At 48.3% G+C, this 14,344-nt stretch overlaps 1 protein-coding gene across 1 annotated transcript in view; it reads left to right on the top strand.

The window, feature by feature from the left end:
* Positions 1–1,660, top strand: part of Dap (death associated protein) — a 39,953-nt gene extending 38,293 nt beyond the window's left edge. The window contains exon 4 of the mRNA XM_057789812.1: positions 496–1,660. Within this exon, the coding sequence (XP_057645795.1) occupies positions 496–609 (114 nt within the window). The 3' untranslated portion in view covers positions 610–1,660. The remainder of the gene's footprint in view (positions 1–495) is intronic.
* The last annotated feature ends 12,684 nt before the right edge of the window (positions 1,661–14,344 follow it).

Genomic DNA, 14,344 nt, shown 5'->3' with positions numbered 1-14,344 from the left:
CAGCTATCACAGCCATCTAAGCCCTAGGGCCAGCCAGCCCGTGGCAGGTCACTGTCTGCATGGGGCCAGATTCAGTCCTTGATTTCACGGTTCTGTCTGCCCTTGCCCAGATCAAGCCCGCTGTTGGCATAAGAAGCTGAACATAGCCCGCCCCTTTCTCCAGGCCCCCCACAGGCTCACAGCCCTGCTGACAGATCCTAGTTTGAGACTCTGCATTTGGCCTGTCTTGCTCCCGGTTCAGATGACAGAATCAGACCTAGAAGGGACACCAGCCGGGTCTTCTCCAGGCAAACCTGCAGGCACCATTACTGTTCCATCAGGGGCTCCAGCCTCTGCCCCGTGGTTCTGTTGGCCTGCAGGGCCTGCTTAGCCGCAGAGGTAGCCTGATACCCACTCATCCCCAGCCCTGCAGCAAAGGGTGGGGCTGGGGTCAGAGAACTGTCTCTCTACCCCTTTCACTTCCTGTTAACCAGCTTGTGTGTTGTCTCCTCGCAGGGTGACAAAGACTTTCCCCCGGCGGCTGCCCAAGTGGCCCACCAGAAGCCGCATGCCTCCATGGACAAACATGTTTCTCCAAGAACACAACATATCCAACAACCTCGCAAATGACCTGCGCGCTGGCCCTGGCGCCCTCTGCAGCCTCAGCACCCAGGCCCGCTCCCTACGATGCTCCCCTGACCAAAGGAACTTGCGCTTTCTGAGAAAAGCCTAAGGCAAAGCAAAGTGACCCCCCCACACACTGTCTCAGATCCCCATATTTAAAACTAGAGAGGTTCCAACTGCAAAGGTTTTCCTTGAGTCCGAGTTGTGTGACACTGAAGGGCCATTGGCAGAACATGGCGAGTCCCGAGGACTCCTTCATCCTGGCAGTCACTTAGAGTCCTTACTCTTGGTCTTAAAAGGAAGAAGCCACCTTGGGGAGATTTGATAAAGTTAGCAAAACAAAACACTATGATACGGATTTTATAAATTGTGATTTCTTCCTGCCCTAGCATACCCTGTATTGGCCCCGGTCCATGGCTGCAGAATTCCTGCTTTTCTGAAAAGTTAAAGGGCTCCTTTAGCCATACATAGAACCTTCTGGAGTGCTGCTCACAGAGTACTCCTGGCTGTCCCGATGCTCTGTGACCTGCAGCATCTGCACCACCAAACATTCTGGAACTATTCAACAGGCCTGTGCCGTTTCACTGAAGGAGGGGCGGGCTCCTTTGAATCTTATAATCAATCTGGTATCCCAGGATACCAAATTAACAGGGAGCAGGACATACACCTGTTTGGTCAGTCTCTTCATTCTTAATTACTGAAGGCCTCTTCAGTGCCAAGAACCAAGGCTCACACTAGAGACCCAGGCTTGGGTGCAGCACTGTCGTGGAACCCACAGCCTTGCTCTGTCATAGGGGACCAAATACAGGAAAGGACCTTAGAGCAGGTAATACCAGGTCCCCTGTGCAGACCTTCTTGCCTTCTGGTACCTAACTCCTGAAGCGTCCATAGTCCCTTTCAGTTCAGCAACCTGAGAGGCTGTTCCGTGTACTCTGAGCTGTCTCTGATGTGCCTCTGTGGGCTCTAGGTCACTGAATGTGACATGTTTCCCTAAATAAATTTAATAATCTTAATGACATTGAGAATATGTTGATTTTAATAAAGCTCCTGCATTCTGCCTTGGTCTCTCTTTTATGTCTCAGAGATTCCCTTTTTCAGCTCGCCAGGGCTGCTGGTTGTTTCAGTGGAAGTACAGACAAGCACACGTGATGGATATCATCAACGCCGACTTCCCGCACAGAGCTGAGCTGTTGGGCATAGTCACCTCTGTAACTGTCAGAAACAGAAAGGCTTAATTCAGTTGATTGGCATGTCCTGCATAGGTCCAGCAGCTGGCCCTGTGCTGGGCAGGTCCTTCCAGGGCAGAATTAAAAGAGAATTAGTAGTAGTAAGCCCGGGGTGATGCTGAACAGCTTCTGATACGCACGGCACTTACCTATTTCAGGTCCTCCCAGACAAAGTCCTGATTGCTAAGGCTGGAGCCCCAGCATCAGGCCGCTGAAGTTTCCCCAACCACAGCAAGATGTAAATCAAGGAAGACTTGAGAGGCTGGGAAAGGAAGATCAGCAGTTGAAGGCCACCTCGCGTGTGGCCGGTTCTGCACTTTGGCTAGTCTGGTCACTCGTGGAGGCCACTGTCGCTCTGCGTGTGTCTTGAGTCATAAAGAACAGCAATGTTGATCTTCACTGTGCATCCGGGGACAGAGAGCTGTTGTTGGTAACTAAGTGTGATCCGTAGACACCATAACAGCCTGAACTTGTCCCCTGTTGCAGGTTTCAGAACTAGCCCTGGAACGGACAGGCAGAGAGAGAAGACAGAGACAGAAGCGCTGGGGCCCCACGCTGAGCGGCTGTCCCAGGTGCAGTGTCTTCTGCTGTTTGTGGGTCAGTCGCCATGTCTGCAGTCTCCCTGCGGTTCAGGATCACCTTTGCACTGCGTGACCTGTCAGTGAGTGTGTTCTAGTGTGAGGGGAGATAAAATGAGTCTCCGTGGTCAATAAGTCCCATCATCAAAGGCCTCTGATAAGATACACCGATGGCCAGTAAGCACATAAAAAGGAACATATCCTAGCTGGGCCCAGTGGCACATGCCTATAATCCCAGCACCTGAGAGACTAAGAAAGGAGGATCGTGAGTTCAAGACTGTCTTGTGCCGTATAGTGAGACCTTATTCCAAGGAAATTAAAAGTAAAAAACAATAAAGTAAAAAGGCGTTCCTCTTTAGTCATCAAGGAAACCGAATGTCGACCCACAATGAAACACTGCTGCAGGAAAATAGCTAAAACCAAGGTCAGACTGTTACAGGTGCCGACAAAGGTGTGCAGAAATCAAGAGTTCTCTTAGGGTCCAGCTGGGAGTGTAAAGTGGTGCAGCCCCTCACAGAAAGAATCTGGCAGTTCCCTGAGCAATTCAGCATGCCGCTACCAGCTACTTACTGCTGGGCACTAATTTGAATTAGGTATGCTCATATAAGAGACTACAACTCAATAATAGGAATGAAACATGATGCGCTGTAACACGGATGAACCCGAGAAACTATGCCAGTCAAAGAAGATGGTCACCTAAGATCACAGGTTATATAAGGTCACCCCTGTGCAATGTCCAGAATGAAAATCTAGAAGGGGGGCAGCCAGGATGTGGACAGAGGGAATAGGAAAGTCACAGCTAGTAGACATAGTGATAGCTCAGTTGAAGGTGTTCGCTGGTCTTGCTGAGGACCGAGTTCAGTTCCCAGCAACCACGCTGGGAGGCTCAGACCTGCCTATATCATTCCAGCTCCGGGAGATCTGAGGCCCCCCTTCTTGCCTCTCTGCACACCTGCATACATGCTTGCATATACACAGAGAAACACGCATAATTAAAAATATGTGCAATGGGAATCACGTCTCAATAAAGAGTGTTTCTTTAAAGATCACCGTCAGCTAATGCCTCCGCATTGTTCTGAGCCTCGAGCCTCTGGTCCCGTGGCTGTGGGGAGGAAGAGCTGCTGCCTGTCTGGTCACAAAGAGTGAGAGGCAAGACTGCTGCTTTGCTTTCCAGGCCTGTAGCCAAGCTATCGGGGACCATGACACTAACAGGAACATGGCTGGAGAAAGAACTTGGATGGGAGATAAGAGACCACTCATGGCTGACTCTTACGTGGCCTCAAGCAGAGCTTCTGATCTGAGTTTGACAAGTTGAAATGAAGACTGGGCGAGATGCCAAGGCTGGCATGGAAATGCTAATGAAGGTTGGGGGTTTGGTGAGGGAGAGTGCGGACAGTCCCCTGGAAACACTACAGAGGTGACCATGGAGGCGCCAGGGAGGCAGGATGGAGGCATGCCAGAATGCCCATATGGTAGATGAAAGACTGATCAAGACCAGGAAGCTAAGTAGGTGCCCCTGGGCTAAGAAAGCTCCCATAGATAACACTGGGGGCAAACAACAGAGGAGACCCCAACACTGCCTCCTCACATCCAAGGACAGATGCTGAATTCAACTGAGTCCTGGATTTGCTCTAGGTGGATCAACACTCATCCATTTTATAGGTTTTCCTTAGCTCCTAGTGCCTGGGACAACAGAACCCAGAGCTTGGGATGAGCCTCAGTTTGAAGGCCTGCTTTGTCTGCTTGTTACCCAGAAGACCTTGAGAAGTTTGTTTTTTTCCTTTTAGGTCTCAGTTTATCATCATAACACATGGAATTTTGCAGAACCTCCCAAAAGTCCCCAGAAGCCTTTGTACACGCTAAGACAGTTCTCTGCCAACACTGATATGTCACCATTCTTGTTTATAAAGCAAGGTCAGAGATGCCATGAATTCTGCCCAATCATCAAATCCCAAGAGGAGGTTGGGGAAGAGAAGGGGAAGCCAACCCTCCCTGAGAAGCACCTGGACATAGTCAGACATCACAAGCCTCGCTGCTACCCGGAAGGGGCACAGTACTGCCCTGCACACCCGCCCTTCACTCCTCCATGTGTCCAGGTGTGGGACATGCCAGTTTCCAATAACCCTGGCCACTGGACAGTGGAAAGGCCTTCAGCCAAGCAGGGCATAAGCTTGGGGAGCCTGGAGCTCGGATGCCCTAGAGCTGGGTGGCGGGCAGATATTGGCAGACCCAGCAGGTTTGTGATTAATTTACTATTTTCGAAACATCTGCCTCCTGCCAGCACAGTCCATGGCATTCTGCTGTTCTGCAGATCCCTAACTTCCCAGCTGCTGTGCTGATTCAATGTTGCTTTTTACAAATTCAAAAGCATTTTTCCCCCAAGACAGGACATCCTGCTGGTCTCTGCAGGATCAAAACACAAACCAAACAAAAACCTGGGCCTTTTGCAAGGCTCCAGAGTGGCTTCGACAGCCATATGCTCCTGCAAAGCCAGGAGACAGCAGTGGAAACTGAGTTCATCACAACTATGGCCTGGGCTGGGAGTCCCCAGAGATCCAAAGCCAAAGGACATGACCTATAGACACATCTCGCATAGCCGTGTGCTCAGTGGTCGGCCTCCTCCCTCTCATTCTGATTCCTGGGTGTTTCCATGCGATTGCATCACCTAGGGACCCTGCACCTGTCACGGGCTGTGTAAATACACACGCGGTTTGAAAATGGCAAAATCACGTCATGGCTCATTTCTCAGAGCAAACACCTGTTCTTAAGCGGCATCTAACTATGCACACATACACGCACAGGCACATTTATGGAAACTTTTTTGCCCTTATTTACAGTCTCCTATCCATACACAATGTGGATTTTTTTTATTTTTATTTGTGTATGCATATACATAGGTGTATGTGTGAGTGCGTGTATACATGTGTGTGTCTGTGTGTGTACGCGGTATATGGACACCTAGTGAAAGGTTGCGTCCCTGAGCACAAGCAGAAGCTAGAGAAGCACACCAAGTGTCCTGTTCTCTCAGTCTCTGCTCTATTCTCTTGGGACAAGGTCTCTCACTGAGCCTTAGGCTAGCAGCCAGTAAGCTATAGTGATCTTGCTGTCTCACTCCACACAGCACTGGAGTTACTGGGACGCACAGCCAAGCCTGCATGTTGGGGAGGGATGGTTTGAACTTGGGTCTTCCTTTTCTGAAGCAAGCCCTCTATACGCTAAGCCAGCTCCCAGCCTACATTGTTGGTTTGGTTTTGACTTTCATATATGCAATGTATTGACCAGATTTATCCTTTTCGCTGGTCTGTCATTCTTGACCAAAACCTGTCCTTCCAACTACACCCTCTCCTACTTTTATGTCTTGTGTTGTTGTTGTGGTGGTAGTGGTGGTGGAGGTGGTGGTGGAGGTGGTTGTGGTGGTGGTGGGTGGTGGTTTTGAAACAGTCTGTGTAGGCCTGACTGGCCTGCGGTGTGCTAGATAGACCAGGTTGGTTGTGTCTTCTTTAGTGCTGGGATTACAAACATAAATCAGCAGGTGTGGTGGTGCATGCCAATAATCCAGCACTCAAGAGGCAGGGCAGGCAGATCTATGTTAATTCAAGGCCAGCCTGGTCTACAGAGTGCGTTCCAACACAGCCAGGGCTATATGGAGAGACCAAGTCTCAAAAATAAACAAACAAGTGTGAGCCTCCGTTCTCTGTAGAAGAAACTCATAAAAAGAACTGGCTCGTGAACCTACAGAGACTGGCAAGTGCACTCTGTAGACTCAGCTGGTAGGATGTAGACCTGGGAAGAGTTGAGGTGGCCGTGGAAGCCCAGGGGTTGTCTGAGAGACAGACCTCCAGGACTCTTAGAAGCATCGGCCTTGGAGGGACTGCTAGAGGCTTAGCCACATGACAGAGGACAATCTGCTTTTGTCAGAGTCCACCAGTTTAAACCTTGTTCAGAAAAGCCCACACAGGCATCGTGCATGCCACTTAACCAAATACCGGGACACCTGGACACTGTGGCGTGTTGACAGAGAATGAGCCCACATGAGGTCAGCACACTCATGTTTACCCCGGTCTCAGAGCGCTCTGGATCCGTTCCCCTCTGACAGCACGGACGCGTCTGCAGGTCCTGGCCGCATTCTGTCTAGCATTGAACATGCTCTCCAAGCAGGCATTCTAAAATTCAATTAGTCACATTCATGACAAGAGAAAATACTTTTCCTGCTTCTTCCCCTTTAATCCTAAATATTATGGTAAATCCAACTGCCATGCTTTAAAAATATCCAATTCGTCAACTGGAAAAAACTCAACACCATCAGATAAAATAAACTAATATAATCAGTAGGACTGAGAAGCCCTAAATGAGATTTTTTTATTACGTTTCGGCACTGTTGTTATGCACTGTTGAAGGTCACTTGAAAGAGACAGGCCAGCAATCTAAGGCAGAGGGCTCAGTTTCTCATGCAAATCACAGGAACCCTTCATGGTCTCTTCCAGAGAGATTCTTGGGACTATGGAATGTCTTTAGAGAATCAGGAAGAACCCTCATTATGCCAAGAAGGTGGTTGCTACCTAGGAGTGATATCATCCTAACAGGGAACATTTGGGAAAGTCTGGAGACAAATGTGTCACAGCTGGGAACCTGGGGGAGGGGCTAATTGGTAAGCATCCCCTTGCACAGAGAGGGCCCCTCTCAAAAGGTCAACAATGCCAAGCCCATCAAAGTCACATGTGCCTGCCCTGTTCTAGAACCCTCTGGTTTATTATAATGTAACTAACCAAACAACCATAGGCAATTTCCTCTTGCTCTGGAATCTTGAAAACACATAATCCGTGTTTCCGCGATGAAGGCACGTTCAGTGGAAATGGCTGCCACCGCCTCCCCAGTCCTGGAAGCGCAGGGAGCAAATTGCCGTGATACAGATTCGCTCCTGGATGCATTAGATAGAGCAAATCTCTTCCTTCTGGGAGAGCACGCAGCAGAGCTACACCGTAATGGTTGTTTTCTCCTATGCCGATACAAAGAAGAACCGAGATAAATGTCCTCTAGTGACTTCCTCAGCCAATTCGCAGAGGGCAGGCAGGACAAGCTGACGGGCTTTTGGCTCAGCTATTTAAATTTTCTCTAAGAAAGGTCTCGAAGCCTCTTTCTGAACAGTTACCGCCTGTTTTCCACCCCGAACGGTGTGCGCTCAAGCTGATTAACCTCGAGGCCATCAGGGCCCGCAGCAAAAAGACAAACAGCTAAAGAAGAACACGGTGTCTCTCTGCAGAACGGGCTGCAGGGAAAGACGCTTGAGTGTCTGCAGGTAGAGGGGGCGATGGCCTTGGCCTGGGTCCCCGTCTTCTAGCAGAGCCCTCGTTTCTGTCCCGAGGAGCAAAGACTATTCAGGAACTGGAGCTGTAAGAACGGACACCTTCCCACCCTGATAGGGCACCGGTCTTGGACCAAGGACTTGACTTCACCCAAGTCAGCTTGGTGAACTATGAGATTCCTGGGCTTGCTCACAAGAACGTGGGTGAGGACTTCCTCACATGAAGTGATACTTCATTTGTCTTTTAATAAATAAAGCGTGCCTGAAGTTCAGAGAGTTAAACAGTTGTCCTGGTCAGCCTTACAGACCAGATAGTGGTGACGCACACCTTTAATCCCAGTAGCCACACTAGTTTACCACAGAAACCAGGCAGTAGTATTGCAAGCCTTTAATCCCAGCACTAGAAAGGAATATAAGATGGGAGGAGACAGCTCTTATGCGATCTCATTCTGAGATTCCTGGAGGCAGGATCGCCTTTCAGACTGAGGCAGAGGTACGAGCCAGTGGCCGGCTGTTTTGCTTTTCTGACCTTCAGGTTGAACCCCAATATCTGTCTCTGGGTTTTTATTAACCCTGCCACACTCACAGGTGTGCAGGTGAGCGCTTCCTCGCAGGTCCATGGGTGAGCTGGCAGCTGTATCACTGAGCCAACCCGAGCCTGGGTACCACTCATGACAACTGCATCTCAGGAGCCTCTCCACAGCCTGCAGGTATCGCTAAGATTCTCCTCTCTACTTACATATCCCTGGGGAGGTTGTCCTTTCTCCTGAGTTCTCCTAACGTTCTTTTGGTGTTTGATAAGCCTCCCCTTTCTCCCTCCAGGGGGAGGAATCTAGTGGAGCCAATCTAACCCACAGAATTCTTGGGGAGAGTGCTCACTTAGCCCCACACTGCCTGAAGACAAACATGGAACTCGGCTTCCTTGACAGCCCCCCTGCAATGAAGTCATACAGCTGTTCTAGTTTCAGCTGCTAGGTATGTCTGCACAGCTGTAAATGACAAGTTTCAGAGCACCGGATAAAGTGAACTGTAAAAGTCTACTGCTTTCTCATCAATTTTACTCCCCACCATGATGCCGCCTCCACCTTCGCCTGACAAGACCGGAAGCCAGTTTCAGGAAACCTCCTGAGGCACGCTTCATCTCAGACCCTCAAAGTAAAGAGGATGGCAAAACAAGAACAATTGTGAGAAACAAGCTAAATCCCGAGGCGCAGTTCCGTGCTCTTTGAATGCCTTGCAGTGTCCTTCCAATGATCTGCCGGGGCCTTCCTACTCATGTAACACCCGGGGGTGCTAACATAACTGTGACAGCCGACTGTCCCCCAGAAACCGGCTGCTTTGGTGTCACAGCTAGAAGTACTTTTCCATTTAATACTAGCATTCTTCAAGGCGGCAAGTTAGACGAGTTAACTCTTCTTAAAGCCGTTCTCATCACAAAGGAAAAAAAATGCCCAGTTTTCCCAGGAGGGTCGGAATGACGGCTCGGGAGTAAAGGTGCTTACTGAACAAGCCCGGCAACCTGAGTTCGATCCCCAGATCCCACTTAGAGCTAGAAGGAGAGAATTGACAATACAGAATTGTCTTCTGACCTCCACATGTGACCTGTGGCATGCATGTCCACACATATCACACATACACAGAGTAATTTTTTTAAAGTTAGCCCAGAAAAGGACAACAAAACCAAAAGACCATTACATTGTGGGGACAAAACAATTAGCATCCCTAAGAAGGGGAGCTGGCGTCAATTCAGTGAAGAAGTTATCTTCTCCAATGACATCTAGTCAACCTAAACATAAGGAGATGATAAATAATAGGCACGTAAACACGACACTGTATTTCGTTAATCACAGAGACGTTGAACTAGACAGATCACAGTAAATCTAGGGCTACACCACCACTGTGATCAACCACGCAGTGCCACCATCATCGTTAGCATCTCATCAGAACCCTCAGACCACCAACGCTGGCATCTCCATCTTCATCGCCCCCATCTTTATCAACCTTCCCACATTCGTTGACCTTACTCAGTACCAGGCCTTCCCAGCAACCCTACTTGCTACACTTTGTCATTTTGCAGACGAGAAAGACAAAGTTTAGTGAAGTCAAAGCCTGATTCACACAGTTAGGTGGCAAAGCTTTGACTAACCTAACACTAAATTCTATGTTTTCTAATGCTAATCCTTCTCCCCGCCTCATATCTCAAGACAAGATATCATGCTAGCCCAGGCTATTCTCAAATTCACAACTTTATTATATAGCCCTAGCTTACCTCTGTCTTACACTGACTCTCTTGCCTCAGTCTCCCCAGTGCTGGCATTATAGGCATGGACCACCACACCCAGCTGCCCAGCACCAAAGTACAGGCTTTGAGACTGAACTCCAAGCTGCTTCTCAGCATCTCCTTTTATTAGTACCAAGGCCTCCTAGGTACTTGTCCTCTTGGTCTTCAGTTTTCCCATCTGTAAGATTAGAATAGTAACAGTCCCTGAATTTCAGTATTCTAACATGCCTGGCCACAATGGTCTGTGTAGACAATACTTTTTAGCTGTATTGTTGTTATCTTTTACATGGAATTGGCCCTAACCCGACCTGATACAGATGCTCAAAAGGCCCAAGTTTCCTCTTAAAGAATGAGGAGATACTGCTACCTCCGTGTTCCCTTTCAGCTTCTCAATGGAACCATGAGGAAAGCCAGCCGGAGGCTCCCTGCAAGGAGGATGCTCTAGCGTGTGACCTGTTTCACCACAGATTGCCCAGTTTCACACAAGAGAGAATCTTCAAGGGTGTGTGAGAGAAAGGAGGAGGAAGAGTTAGGGACGAGGCTGTGGGGAGCCAGGGCCAGTAGAGAACGGCTGGTGGTGTGGCTCTGGGGATGCCTGTCATGACATACACCACACATCCCCACCCCCCTAAGCTTGCACCCGTTCTGCAGCACTGGACATGGGTGCGGCTCCCAGTTCTGCTTCGGCTTCCTCTGCTCTCTTCCCACATCCTGACCTTGGGGTGTGACTGGAAGGGATCAAGACAGCCTCCTGCGAATTCTTTCTTCAGCGTGGAGCCAGATGTATAGTGACATCTCCACCTGCAGGTGAACAGTTCAGAGCACCTCGCTGACACCAGTTCACACAGGGTGAGACCCAGTGGGTCTGGCCTCTCTCCACCTGCAGGTGAACAGTTCAGAGCACCTCGCTGATACCAGTTCACACAGGGCTGAGACCGACTGGGTCTAGCCTGTCTTCCCAGAGGATTAGAATTCAGGAAGCCTTTGAAACACACATCTTTCTGCTCCCTGCGGGCCATATTTTGCTACCCAATTCTCCATCAGGTATCCCTGGGGCTCTGGAGAGATATCCCTGATGGTCTGAAAGGCTTGAAAGCAGAGGAGCTTAGGAGAATCCCTGAGCATCCCAAAGACACTGGACACTGAGTCTATGCTCAGAGTCACTCCCAGAAGACCACTCTCCGGGACTCAAGAATGAGTTCAGGATTCATGGATTCACTAACAAAACACATATCACAAAGGAAAAATGTAATCAAGACTGGCCTCCAGTCTGTCTGCCTCCGAAGGCTTCCTCACACAGCTTAGAATATGCGTGGTGTCATTTGTTTAATTAAGCAAGCCAAGCATCTTCTTCCCCGTATGCCTTTCTGGGAGAAGAGCCAGGCTGGGTTTAATAAAGCTGGGTATTTTCCACATTGTGTCTTCAACTGAGCTGACTTAGCTGGTTTTTATTATTGTCCAACATTCTCCTAGCAAAATGTCAGTGCCCTTATTAACATGGTCCAATCTGCAATGTCCAGACAAGCATTTCATAGGACAGTCACCAAGTCCATGCTACTGTTTGGCGAGCCCCTTCTCTGACTCCTGGTAGAAGGGGTAGGTAGGCAATGGGAGCCTTCCTATGAGAGTTCACCGCGGGGAATGATGGGAGCTTTGTGCTGGCAATGCTGGGTGCCAGAGAGAGAAGCGCAGAAAGAACCGGATGACCAAACAGGGCAGGGCCATGAGGCCGCAGTGAGGTGAGGGGTTCCCATTATGCCCACGGGCTAGAGGAGAAGCGAGCCACGTGCTGGATTTCTGGTGTGGGGCTGCGTCTTCCAGCTGATGTGGAGCCATGAGCATGGTCCAGCATTTGTCCAGTCTGCCTCCGTGCTCATGGTTTTCAAAGGACTCGGTTCACAGCCCGTGGACACAGTGGGCACAGTGGGCCAACTGCTACTCAGGAAACCCAGGAAGGACAAAGATGTCACCTCCGGTTTGGTGGGTGCGGGGCCAGACGGTAGGGAACATGAGAAGGTAGGGTGTCGGGAAGACTGGTGGGGCCTCTGCTCAGTGGCCAGTGCAAACCAACAGAGCCACTGAGTGGAGGCTGAGTGAGCAACAGACCTCCAGGATCTGAGCGCCGCTGACTCGGGACAAAATATTCCCATCTGGGCGGAAGAAAAACTGTTGCCGCATCCTTATGACGTCATGGGCGCAGGAAGGGCTGGGAGCAGGGGACAATGAGAGATCTGACTGCCTGTAGTACTAGTGGGAGATGATAGAGCCTTCAGGAAGCGGGCCCTAGCACCTGGGAGTGCGCCCTTAAATAGGATCTCTCTTATCTTATTGGTTCCGTCCTCCCCCTCCTCCCCTCCCTTCTCCCTCTTCTACAGCTTCCCTGCCTTGACACTCTGCCTCTTCATGGCCCCAACACAATGAGCTGTTCATCTCTCTTCCTTTAAGTTGGTTTTAAGGTATCACTGTGTCTAGTAGCCATACTCCAATCTGCTTTTTGCATTTTATATCGTTTTGGTTTGGTTTTTGTCTCATTGATTTTCTTGTTTTAAGTTTGTTTAGATTTTCAGGCTTTGGTTTTTGTAGCTTTCTTTGGTTTTTTTATTCTTTGAGAGGGAATAAGAACATGAATTTGGGTGGGTAGGGATGTGGGAGGACCTGGGAGGAGTTGGGAAGAGGAAAGAATATGATCAAAATATACTGTATGGAAAAAATTCAATTAAAAAATTTTAAAGAGAAAGTAAAATGCCTTATTTCCTTCTACATAACAAATACTGTTTCTTTATTCATACAAACTATTTATATGTATATAAAAGCAGGATATTTTATTATCTCTAAAGGGTAATATCCAAGAGCATTTAACATTCCATCAATGAGGAGATGGCTAACCAATCATAGTTCACTTCCACTTTGGACTTTTATACAGTAAAGAAAATGGAAGAGATCTAAAGTGTTCCCTGTAAACAGTGTGTTCGCAAAACCACATGGTCAATGACAGGGACCTTGTTCGACAACAAGGGAGAACACTTCAAGGACACAGTTCTAGGGGCTGACTTAGTGACTGAGAACAATGTGGGGAAAGGAAGACAACTTGTTGTTCTTGCACGGGACCTGGATTTAATTCTCAGTACTCACAGCCATCTGCAACTCCAGTTCCAAGGGATATCATACCATATTCTGACCTCCGAGGGCACCAGGCACACACACAGATCAGATGTACAAGCCAGCAAAACACCATCTCCTAGGGTTTCTACTGCTGTGAGGAGACACCATGACCATGGCAGCTCTTATAAAGGAAAAACATTTAATCGGGGCAGCTTAGTCCATTATCATCACAGTACAACATGGTGGCGTGCAGGTGGATATGGAGCCAGAGTGTCCTGCATCTTAGCTTGTAGGTAACAGGAAGTGATCTCAGACACTGGGCATGGCTTGAGCATGGATGATCTCAAAGCCCACCCCCACAGTGACACACTTTCTCCAACAAGGCCACATTCACTCCAACAAAGCCACACCTCCTAAGAATGCCACTCCCTTTGGGGACCATTTTCTTTTAAATAACCACACACCGATACACATAAATAAATCTTTAAAAAATTAAAACCACAGCTCTATACAGTACAAGCCCGTGTCTACATGTAAAGGACAACATGCATTTATATGCATATATATACACACATATATGTACGTATACATGCATTAATCTGTGAGTGTGGGTAAAGTCCCCAAGTTTAGGAAGGATATTGAGAGGGTAATAGCAGGAATTGAAGAAGGATGGGGTTCAAGCAGTACACGTGGGACAGGAAAGAAGACAGACAGCTAATATTTTCCTAGTTTCACAGTGCATTTGTGATTTCAACTTTCTGTGCATTGAAGCAGCAAGAACCATTTTGCATTTCAAAAGAATCCAGCATATGTTATTCCTCTGAGCCTGAGTGTAGAAGCTAGGCTCCCTTTAATTCCGTTGACCATTTATGAAAGGGGAATTAGACATGACTAGTCACACGGACCCAACTCAGTAAAATGGTTTGTAAAAATTCACTCTGGGGGAGGGGTTTTGTCACCTGTTTTTTTTTTCTTCTATTCAAAACTGTACCAATGCTATTATGTTATTTGACATATAAGTTGTATTATTATATGTAAAATACAGTTTTAAAAAATAAAGACACATGGGTGGAGAGATGGTTCAGCTGTTACTGGCTCGTCTTCTAAGGGTCCTAGGTTTGATTCCTAGAATGCACATGGCGGCTGGCAGCCATCTGTAACCCATTGCAGAAGATCTGAGAGCAGTAGGCATACAAAACACTCATATACATAAAGGAAAATAATAAATTTTTAATGAGAAGTTGAAATGAAG

This window comes from Chionomys nivalis, chromosome 15 (assembly GCF_950005125.1).
Source record: "Chionomys nivalis chromosome 15, mChiNiv1.1, whole genome shotgun sequence".
Lineage (NCBI taxonomy): Eukaryota > Metazoa > Chordata > Mammalia > Rodentia > Cricetidae > Chionomys > Chionomys nivalis.
This window is presented reverse-complemented; position numbering and strand designations above follow the sequence as displayed.